This window comes from Melitaea cinxia, chromosome 3 (assembly GCF_905220565.1).
Source record: "Melitaea cinxia chromosome 3, ilMelCinx1.1, whole genome shotgun sequence".
NCBI classification, from domain to species: Eukaryota; Metazoa; Arthropoda; class Insecta; order Lepidoptera; family Nymphalidae; genus Melitaea; species Melitaea cinxia.
This window is the reverse complement of record NC_059396.1, coordinates 5172814-5185034: the sequence shown is the minus strand read 5'-3', so window position 1 is coordinate 5185034 and position 12221 is coordinate 5172814. Positions and strand designations below refer to the sequence as shown.

The following is a 12221-nucleotide window of genomic DNA, read 5'->3' as shown; positions in this document are numbered from 1 at the left end:
TCTGAACTATCATCTGGCTATCTATTGGTTTTGGCCCAGTAAAAATAATGTTGTTTCACTTCATAATTATTTTACAAAATATTTTAACATTGTCTTGTCCTATACTCAACTATTTTTCCTGAATTTAAGCTTTCACTAATAATCTATAGGTACCTATGTCTTTAAAAGTCGTCATAGATAATTTTAAATGTTTTTAGTTATTAAAATAAAATACTCTTAGCTGAGCTGATGTAATATAAAATTACTTTATTATTCAAAAATATAATCACCAACAAGCGTAATATCTAAGAACGAAAGGATCTTTTTCTAAACGTCGGGTTATGGTATGTCGTTGTCGCTGGCTCGTGAATAGGGTTTTCGCATACCGATATCATATCGGACGATTCCTTCAGGAAAGCCTCATACTCTTTACGATCTCGTCTCTCTGTAAGGTACTTCCAAGCTATGATTGTCACGATTCCAATCAAAATAAGAAACCCTAGACATGCTCCGCCAATTACTGTAAAACAAATACAAAATTACGATGAATTAAAGTTGACATTACGTATCTCTATTGTACTGTTTGATTGTATGTTACTAAAAAATTTAATACAACTTCAATAATTTAAACAATTAATTGAAAATTATTAAACGCCTCGCACTTAACGGTCTCTAGCTGGATACTAATCTATTACGAAGGTTTGGACACACATTGCAATTATCTGTATGGCCTATACATAGACCAGCAAAGATCACTTCCGTGACGGGAATCATACTAGCCAGTTGTTCAGACCGTGGAGCAATCATTTTCATGTAACTGTACTGCATTGTATGAACCCGGAAATGTAAAATTTGTAGAAAAATATCTCTTCTATTAAGGAGAAAGATTAGAGCTTAATCAATTCTAGATCACGGTTCTCGCCTACGAATTGAAATGCACGTGTCTGTAAATTTCTCGCTAGGCGAGCAGATTGCTTAACTGCCTAGCAAGAAATAAATTGAGTAATGATGTTACCTCTTGTTTCAAACCTCCACACAATCTTCTAACTAGAAATCACTTAAACAATCCATGAGGTATCTCATTTAATAATATCAGAGCATTTTTAAAATCAATTCACATATTATTGTAAATCAATTTATATATGTTTTGCTTGGTATACTCGGTGAGCAAACATAAATTTTATAAATTGAATTAAATACTTATCAATTACCATAATATGTCTCAGCGTAGTCAAAATCCGATTGAATAATCATTCTTATTCCGTAGTCATCTTCCTTGTAGCGATATATAAACTTCGTGTAAGCACCGAGGTCAACTCGTATCTTAGGACATTCCTGCCATTCGTTGGTGAAGTTAACCGCTGTTAAATTCTTTCTCAAGGTTATATCAACATATTCATTGTAGCGATAGCACTCTGATCCCTTCAAGTAGCACAAGGCGAGCGGTTCGAGATTAGAGCATTGTCGTTTATGACAAGAGTCTTCAGAAGACTGTTCTTCGCATGACAGTCTGCAGTATTTGTTCTGTATATTCCTAACATCCCAGTCAGCTACCTTTTGACACTGACAGACACCACAAATACACTCACCCCGTTTGTTGCACAAAATCTAAAATAGCAAGAGATTTTATTAAAACTTTTTATAAATTAGACAATTTTCTTGGGATTAGAGATGAAAGAAGAAAGAAGACTTAATGACGTAATGGACACTGAGTTGCTTTTAAGTTTTGTACTACATAATATCTCTGTTTATAAATATTGCACAATTTTTTGCTCAAAATTTGGAGCAGGCCGACCGGGGAAGTGACTCTACCTTACAGAAATTTACATTACTCTCAAGTAGTGTTGTGCTCCTGTGATGAGTAAGGTAGTCAGAGCTCCTGGGGAGGGGAAAGGGTCTTTAACACGCAGAAAATGCTCTTGATGATGCTGGCGTCTATGAGCTAGTTTCCACTCACCAACAGGTGGACGAAGCGCTTATTTGTGGACATTATCAATGAAAAAAAACACTACCCTCATAGTCATTGATGAAGCCAGTGTCCACTCCATTCAGGGCATAAGTTTTTACAACGTTACCGTTAAAATTATATTTAAATTAATGTTATTACACAAAATTGCGCTAGTACATTGTGTATGTCATTGTTTAAAAAACTTTAAGGCTTCAGTAAATGCATAAAATTGATTGGTTTAATAATTTTAATTTGTGTCGACAGCTGACAGGCGTTGGCAGTGCACTACCCGCTTTGACAGTATATGTGCTAAAATTGGGACGATACTGAGAAGAGTAGGTATAGCACCAGAATGACGAGTACAACTGTAAAGTGTTCCACATTTTTTATCTGAGAGGATTTCCTCAAAATAAAATGGAGAAGACACAAAGGAATTTGATACATATGATATGAACAATGCCTTGTTGCGTAAATAAATACAAAGTTTCATTATGAAAAATTACTTACACCATTCTTGTCTTTACAGTCTGTTGTATTGGGGCAAGCGCATATATCCCCTATCCACTCGGGATTACACTTGCATACACCGCATTCACATACGCCATGGGGATAAGAACACATATTGTCATTAGCATCTCTCGGACAACTTTCTTTGATACATTGACAATATTCATCTTCGTATCTGGAAAAAAAAAATATTGAATAAACCTTTTACTTTTTTGTGATAAAACTTTTTACTTTATCATCGTGGTAAAAACTACTGTACTATTTGACTTCACCCATAACTTTTATTGTTCTGAAATCTTCAAGGAATTCGTGTAAGGGTTTAAAACATCAGTATAGTCAGATTCTGTTCGAGCATTCATACTCAAAAATATAGAATTTGGCTCAGCTTTAATTAACAAAATTTAAAAATAAACCAAAAAGTATCAGCACACTTCTAAAAATGTAGACATATCGTGTTCTTTTTTGAGTAATTTTCAATGGGACTAAAAAAATCAGTATTAAAGACTAAGTGTTCTTGGAGGCATGTTAGGAGATAGGTGATAGAAAAGGATAAACATCAAAAGCACACATAAATAATTGTTTAAATACAAACGTTTGTTTCGAGCGAAAATCGACCTTCGACTGCCAACGTTTATAGACATAATATAAAACTTTCGTTGATACTGTACAAGAACGGAGACTTCACAAGAAGTCTCCGTTCAAGTCTTAACCTGTATTGAAAAATATACAATAGAAGAGTTCAATTACCCATCTCTACACAAACACTTTCCTCTCAAGCATGATCCATGTCCACTGCATAATGCAGTGTCGCTGGGGGCTATACAAGTTGAGTTGTCGTTCGGGTTGCTACACTTATCACCGTACCTAAGGTAGTAAAAATATGTATTTAATTCATTTAAAACATTAATAATATTAAAGTTACATTTTATTATACTCATTTGAGTTTGGCTATTGTTTGTTTTCTGCAAAAAAATTGATAAAACATACAATAAAAAATACTCCAAAATTAACTTTCCCCAGTAGGATGAGAATCTTGTGTTTTTTTTTTTATATCTGTGGGAGTGTGAGGGGGCTTCCAATCAAACCACACTTCCACCAAATATGCGTATATATTAAGCCAAAGCGATAACACATACAATATATTGTACACGAATAAAGAAAGCAAAGCGCGCGTAGCGGAGTGGCACAGGTTCGGCGTAGATGGGTGTTTGCGTTGCTCTGGCGCGTGCGCTGGCCGACTGGAGACAGGCTCTCTCCCCGCGCCGCGCGCGTCCGCACCCCGCGGGCGCCTGGACCGGTTCGCGAGTAGGGATGTGAGTAGCGGCTAGTGATGTGCCGCCACACCACCCCCCTTGGAGTTTGGAAAACCTGCGGAAAAATAATCGGGAAATCTGATTATGCGTCCGGACCTTGTGGTCTTTACCAGACGTTGACCATCAGGGTTTTTAATCGCCGATTTCGGCGCGTCTTCTAATGAGTCGGTCAGTATGTAAGCAGGTTTTACACGATCCATTGAGACAGTCACTGGTCCTCTATCCAATTTCACAATGACTGTCTTGTTTGTTCTGTCAAGTACAAGATATGGGCCTGAATATGGTGGTTCTAATGATCCTCGAAGACCATCCTTTCGAATAAAAACATGCTTGCAAGTTTTAAGGTTGTCATGTACAAATACAGAAGCTGGAGAATGTCGAGATGCTTCCTGGGGTCTCAGAAGTGACATGTTGTGCCTCAGTTGTGAGAGAAAGTCTGACGGCTTCAACTGGTTAGTATGAGTGGATTGAAGGAACTCACCGGGTACTCTCAAGCGCTCACCATATACCATCTCTGCTACAGAGCATTGCAGATCTTCTTTCCAGGCTGACCGCACACCGAGCAGGACCACGGGTAAGATATCCGTCCAGTGTTTCTCGTCGTGAGCCATGATTGCAGCCTTCAGAGTGCGATGGAACCGCTCGACCATTCCGTTGGCTGCTGGGTGGTATGCAGTCGTGTGGCGCAGCTGGACTCCGCATAGGTCTGTAAGAGCTTTGAAAATTTGAGATGTAAATTGCCGACCTCTGTCTGTCGACAAAGTCTGCGGGCAGCCAAAACGCGAAATCCATATTTCATAGAATGCCCTTGCCACAGTTTCAGCTGTTATGTCTTGAAGCGGCTGTACTTCTGGCCATCGTGTGTACCTATCGACAGCTGTAAGACAGTATCTGTAGTCGCGAGATGGTGGCATCGGGCCGATCAAATCTATGTGCACGTGACTAAAACGCGATTGCGGTAGCTTGAAATTGTCTAGAGGTGTTGAAGTGTGACGGTGTACCTTTGACTTCTGGCAGGCTTCACAGGCTCGAACCCAAACATGACAGTCCTTTCGAGCTGAGGGCCAAATAAATCTGTCAGTTACCATCTTTGTCGTTGACTTTGCTCCAGGATGACTCATCGAATGGACGGAGTTGAAGATCCGTCGACGTAGCTCCTTTGTAACAAAAGGACGGGGCCTCGACAGAGAAACGTCACAGTATAACTTAATATTCATACCGGGTACGGGAATTTGTTCCAGTTTCAATGAGGTTGAATGATTGGAGAGAAGTTCGCGCAGTTCGGTATCATTTTCTTGAGAACGAGCTAGCTCTTCTAAGGTCGGTGGTACTGATATGGCCTCGATACGCGTCAACGCGTCCGCAGGGATGTTGTCTTTTCCAGGAATGTGTCTAATGTCTGTGGTAAACTGTGAAATAAAATCGAGATGGTTAAACTGCCTTGGTGAGCACTTCTGCTTGTTCTGCTGGAATGCGTAGGTAATAGGTTTGTGATCCGTATATATAACAAAGTGTCTACCTTCAATCATATAGCGGAAATGTTTGATGCTTTCGTATATGGCAAGCAGTTCCCTATCGTAAGCGCTATAAAGTTGTTGGGACTTATTTAGCTTCTTTGAATAAAAAGCAAGCGGTTGCCATTTTTCTTCCACCAACTGCTGGAGCACTCCACCCAAAGCTAAGTTAGAAGCATCGGTCACGAGAGCAAGCGGTGCGTTCATGACAGGATGTGCAAGTAAAGTACATTTGATAATACTTGCCTTGCAGTTGTCAAAAGCGGCGAGAAGCTCAGCTGTCCAGGTAAGTGGCTGCGTACCTTTTATTTTAGGTCCCGATAGCATGTCGTGGAGAGGTGCTTGATAAGCGGCGGCGTGTGGAATGAAACGCCGATAAAAATTTAGCATCCCCAAAAACCTACGTAACCCATTGACGGTCTTCGGTGGTGAGAACTGCTTTATGGCTTCAACCTTGTCTTCTAGAGGTCGCGTGCCGTGTCGGGAAATGTGAAAACCAAGGAAATCGATCTCATCCCGGCCGAATTCACACTTTCCTTCATTTATACGGAGTCCATAATCATGCAGACGCTTGAAAACGATTTCCAGGTCTTCCAGGTGTTGAGACCTAGAATTGGAATATACTAAGATATCGTCAATGTATGAGAAACAGCAGAAATCTAGGCCCCTCAACACTTCATCAAGGAACCGCTGGAAACTTTGTGCAGCGTTTCGCATGCCAAACGACATGAACGGAAACTCTACAAGGCCAAAAGGCGTGGTGATGGCAGTCTTCGGTATGTCCTCTGGGGCGACAGGAATTTGGTGGTAAGCTTTTTCCAGGTCTATTTTCGAGAAGATAGTACATCCTGCTAGCCTATGTGCATAATCTTCTATGTGTCTAATTGGGTACCTGTCAGGTATGGTACGCGCATTGAGTGCGCGGTAGTCCCCGCAAGGCCTCCAACCGTTTTTCTTAGGTGCCAGGTGTAACGCTGATGCCCAAGGTGAGTCTGAGGGTCGCGCAGTGCCGTCTCGAATCATGTCCTCGATCTGTTCCTTGGCTATCTTGAGTCGATCGGGAGCCAGGCGTCGTGGTCTGCAAAATACTGGAGGTCCAGGTGTTGTATTTATATAATGAACAGTGGAATGTTTAACCTCGCGGAAAACTCCAGAGGGCTTGGTCAGTTCTGGGTACCGAGACAATAATTTATGAAACTCTGTTTTACCTGATATCGCTTTGATACTGGTCTGGTTGCAGGTCTTTATGGTCCCAGGTGTAACTAACGTTGTCATGCTGTCTACCAGGCGTCTGTTTTTGCAGTCTACCAATAACCCATAATGTGCGATGAAGTCGGCTCCGATGATTGGCTTATCCACGTTCGCTACCACGAAGTTCCACCGGAAGTCTCGTCTCAAACCTAGGTCCAAGTGCATAATCATGGTACCATAGGTATTGATGATACTGCCGTTTGCAGCAGTGAGTCTGTAGTCCGTGGGCTGTCTGAACTGGCGCAGGAACCGACGCGGGAGAACACACAAATCAGAACCCGTATCTATTAAATATTGTACCTTAGTTTTCCGGTCCGTGATGAAAAGGCGACTGGTAGTGCCCCGACAGTCGTCTGTCGCCTCTACGAACTGCCGCTGTGATTTCCCGACTTGTAAATACAAGGAGATCTACACTTCTTAGCCTTATCCCCGAAGCTATTATGGTACCAGCAAACACCAGGTGTACGGCTGCGGCTTCTACTCCTCGAACGATGTCCACCTCGATACGGACGGCGGCTACGTTGATTAATATTAAGTTGCGAAATTTGCTGGCTCAACTCAGTCCGGATGCGTGACGTAATCATACCTTCGATGCGCTTTACTAAGCTGTCGAAGTTGCTAGAAGCGGCGACGGCGGTGACGCTTGTACTCGCTACTTGCTGATGCAAAGGTGTCGATGTAACCTCGCATATTTTATCCGCTAGCTCCGCGGCATCCTCCAGACTACCGGATGTTTGAGACACAATAATTGCCTGAACATGTGGCGGTAAACGACTCGACCACAAACTGCGTAAAAACTCGTCCGTAACTCCGTCTGCCGCTAAAGTTTTTAAATGGCGTAAAAACTGCGACGGTTTTCTATCGCCTAATTCCTCGTGAGATAGGAGCTGGGTAATTTGATGTTGACGGGAAATAGATAAACGCTTAATAAGTTCTTGTTTTAATTTTTCGTATTTATTAGTCAATGGCGGATTCTTAACTATATCTTTAATTTCGCGTACGTACCTTTGTTCGAGCTGAGAGATAACGTGATAAAATTTCGTAGTATCCTCCTTAACGCCTGATATTTGAAATTGCGCCTCAGCTTGCACGAACCAAACCTCTGGGTCCTCCGGCCAAAATGGCGGCAAACGCACGGCTACCCTGTTCACCGTTGCATCGGTGGCGTCTATGTCCGCCATTGCATCTTTAAACTGCCCGTCGCGGTCGGCGTTGGTCTTGCTCCCTTGTTCGTTCGGCATATTAATCACGTCGGGGTCACCAATGTGGGAGTGTGAGGGGGCTTCCAATCAAACCACACTTCCACCAAATATGCGTATATATTAAGCCAAAGCGATAACACATACAATATATTGTACACGAATAAAGAAAGCAAAGCGCGCGTAGCGGAGTGGCACAGGTTCGGCGTAGATGGGTGTTTGCGTTGCTCTGGCGCGTGCGCTGGCCGACTGGAGACAGGCTCTCTCCCCGCGCCGCGCGCGTCCGCACCCCGCGGGCGCCTGGACCGGTTCGCGAGTAGGGATGTGAGTAGCGGCTAGTGATGTGCCGCCACACCACCCCCCTTGGGTTCGGCATATTAATCACGTCGGGGTCACCAATGTGGGAGTGTGAGGGGGCTTCCAATCAAACCACACTTCCACCAAATATGCGTATATATTAAGCCAAAGCGATAACACATACAATATATTGTACACGAATAAAGAAAGCAAAGCGCGCGTAGCGGAGTGGCACAGGTTCGGCGTAGATGGGTGTTTGCGTTGCTCTGGCGCGTGCGCTGGCCGACTGGAGACAGGCTCTCTCCCCGCGCCGCGCGCGTCCGCACCCCGCGGGCGCCTGGACCGGTTCGCGAGTAGGGATGTGAGTAGCGGCTAGTGATGTGCCGCCACATATCACTAGGTCGGCAAACAAGCGTACGGCTCACCTGATGGTAAGAGATTACTGTAGCTTATAGAGGCCTGCAACACCAGAAGCATCGCAAGCGCGTTGCCGACCAAATCCCCAATCCCCCCAGGAACTCTGGTCACCTTACTTACCAACAGGAACACAATACTGCTTGGAAACAGTATTATTTAGCTGTGATCTTCTGTAAGGTCGAGGTACTACCCCAGTCGGGCTGCTCCATATTTTGAGCAGGAAATTCCTGCCGTGCCCTACCTCAGTTAATGTCTGAAAAAACCAACCAAAATGCCTAAAAAGTAACAATATCTATTTAGTTTTAACAAACATGAGTAATGTGCGCAGAAGTTAAAATTACGACAGCAGCAGACAGTGCTATGAGCACCGTATAAACCCACTGTCTTAATGTTTTATATAAAAAAATGATAACTTAATTTTTTATACGACTATGTCACCAAACGACCGTATAGCCCACCTTATGGTAAGCGGTTATCATAGCCTATAAGGCACTTGTAACACCCGAAGCATCCCAAGTACTTTGCCGATCCTACCCCCAACCCTCCTGAAGAGCTAGCCACCTTTCTCACCACAGAATAACAGCACTATTAGATGTGATCTTCTAAAAGGTTGAGGTTATTCCCAAGATGGCTTGCTCCAGATTTTGAGCAGGATAGATCCTGCTGTGCAATAATACTTAAAAAAATCAATATAAGCAGCACTTAAACACGAGTTATTTCAATTATTGCGTACGCAAATTGAATAATCTATTTTTTAATAAAATTATGTTATAATACTAATGTCATGTCTTCTTACCTATCCTGATAGCATTCACAAATACCACAACTCCTCGTTCCGCCGTAGTTACACAAAGAAGAATTCAGTTCTGTTTTACAGTTACAGGAATGCAATACACTGATATTCAAAATCAAATTTTCTTTTATCCCCTCGAAAAAAATACGTACTTTAATGTTCTCAGAATTAAAATAGTGCAAGAGTTTAAAGGCGCCTTTAACTGTAAGTTCTCCTATACTATTTATGTTGCATTTACTATTCACGGGATGCACGGTGCAATTGGGATCAAAAAATATGTGAAAGTGGTCGCGATGATCGCCTTTCATGTTCACTTTCAATTTTAAATTGCGTATCATTTTCTGAAATTTTTTTTTGTTTTGTTAAAATACATAATTTTTTACAGTCAGTATGAAAATAAAATTATGTCAAACATTACATTACCTCGTAGGTACTCTTTAATATTTGTACAATTTTTCCTTCATTCCCGCTGTAAGTACCTATTTTAGAGCCACTTATGCTATTAGTAAGAGATTCGTAAATATTTTGCACATCCTGTCCGACGACAAAAAATATTATTATTTCATCTTCGGATGCCAATTTATTGATTATATTAACTGATGGATAGTCCATTTCTAATTCTTTCGAGTAAACCCCATCGACTGTGTAACATTTGCCGTCGTAAGGTTGAAATATTCCTGCCCATTTTCCATCTCCAGCTACGTGATAAGACTGATCAGTCAAAACGATTATAATTTTCCTAGACTCGTTTCGCCATCCTATTTCATTTTTGCATACTATAACTTGTGCAAGGGCATCGAGAATGCCTTCTTGAGTATCATAGTTTGACCCAAAGGAAGATTCATTTACAATAGTTTGGAAATGCTTAAAATTGTTTGTCAATTTTAGTTTGTTACGAAACGAGTAAGTTAAATTGTTGTTTTTAAGTCTGAAATACGCAAAATAACATTTTACTAGGGCTAATAAATTTACCTACATTAAAACCAATAAATAAAAATCATGTATGCCAAACCTATGTGTAAGCACACAATGATTATACTGAGACATAGCTATCGTTAGAGACAATTGCGTCTAGGATATCTTCTTCTGTATTTATTTCAATGTTTTATCTTAATATCTAAAAACTTACTGTGTATACGGCAGCGCATTTTTATCTATAAAAGTTCCCATTCCTAAAAGCACATTTTTGGTCATATTTCGCATCATTTCATATATATCTTTACTCTTTTTTGCAGTTGTATTTTTTATTTCTCTCATTGTGGACGATCCGTCGAAGAGAAAGTATAGATCAACAGGATAGTCCTCTGCTTTTTTGAACGAAAATTTAAAATCAACTGTGCCACCAGGTCTCATGTCAATATTAATTTTCTGTGGCTTTATCTGTATAATTTTGCCGGTTTCAGAACTGAAATTAAGAACTTCGACTGGAATTACATTTTGCTGTGGATTTATTATGTCGGCCTGGACACACCAATTTGTAAGATTTTCCTTTTCGGATACACATCTGTTCGTGCTATTAAAATTATCCTAAAAAAAACATATTTTACATGTACAACATACAACTAAAAATAATAATAAATTTTATCGATACTTTGTAATGTTAACCAATAACTCGTATTCATATTTAAATTTTGTCAGCAATATTCGATAATTACACAAAATTAAATACATATTTATACACATATATATATATGATATATCGTATGTTGGGTTTGGGTACTAATTTATTGAAACTAGCGGTCGCCCTGGGGTCGAAATTCGACCATAATTAAAAATTGAAATTAATGAAAACCAAAAAATAATGAAAATAAAGATTACAAACTTTGACAATCAACAAAAAAGTATAATATGCGTGTGTGTGTCAAATATATTACAGTGTGTGTAATGGTTTTTTTATTGATTTAATAAATTTTTTTGTGCAGGGTAATAAAAAAAAAATGCAATATGCACTCCTTCTCTATATAAACTACAAGTATACGAAAGAACTGTGCCCCATTTAAAGGTTGTTTTAGGCCATGGGCGTGCAGAAGTACATTGTATACCAATAAAAAGTACTAAATTAGTACAATACCAATCAAGTGTTCTTTTATCCTTGCGTCGAATGCGTGAAAGTTTTGGAAGCGATCCAATTGTATGATACTGAGACACCAAAAAATTTATTTTATTAAAAAAAATCTTTTCAGTAGCTATCATTAAAGTACCTCAATTCTTCTTGCGTCCAGGGCACCTCCTCGTGGTAACGGTGGTAACGGTCAGAAGTATGATTTTGATCGGCTAAGTCCCTGGATGCGAATTGCGCCATCATGGCAAGAAGAAGGTTAAGGTTAAGTTACTATTATAGTTGTAAAAATGGTGCTCGAACCATCGGTACTTGTGTTCACGTAATTACTATAATCTGGTTTTTAGAGTGTGCAAAACATCATGATGTACAAATAAATCCACCATCAAAAGATCTAGAAAATATATTCATAAGATTTAATAGTTCAGATGAAGAGGATGATGACAAAAAAAATCTATTTTTCAACATCCTGTAAACTAAGGCGCATTCGCTGAACGGCACAAAAATATTTTTCTGGTCATATACTCCTCTAAAGTAAAACACTGGTATAGACATTATCGCTGCACGCCATATGTCCCAAATCAGGGCATGGTTCTTTCATACTCCTCCGTCCGTGCAATTTTCGTAAAAAGGGGTAAAAAGTTTTTGCTTCGCGTATTAATATATAGAATACGTATTGCACTTACCGAGGAACACCACTTACATAAACTGTTATCTCTGATACACTCATTACAAGTTTTACGTTGATTACACGTGTTTAACGTTAACACCAGTGGTATTACAATAAACAAAATTTGATAAGAACTAACTATCATTATGCACACACAAAAAATATACGCTTACTTTAAATAGCGGCTACAATTTTATGATAATTTTAATAAACAACTCATACATCATGCCTCATATTGTTCGATTAAGGAAATTCGTAGTTTATTTAAGGGAAA

At 40.1% G+C, this 12221-nt stretch overlaps 1 protein-coding gene across 1 annotated transcript; it reads right to left on the bottom strand.

Annotated features, from left to right (window-relative positions):
• Window positions 1–221: 221 nt before the first annotated feature.
• Window positions 222–12135, bottom strand: LOC123669722 (integrin beta-PS-like). The gene is made up of 8 exons (XM_045603313.1): window positions 12121–12135; window positions 10348–10745; window positions 9642–10146; window positions 9222–9559; window positions 3182–3298; window positions 2435–2609; window positions 1191–1587; window positions 222–499 (listed from the first exon to the last, which is right to left on the bottom strand). Exons 2-8 carry the CDS (start codon window positions 10569–10571, stop codon window positions 285–287), a joined length of 1971 nt encoding a protein of 656 aa, XP_045459269.1. The 5' UTR covers window positions 10572–10745; window positions 12121–12135; the 3' UTR covers window positions 222–284.
• Between the last annotated feature and the right edge of the window lie 86 nt (window positions 12136–12221).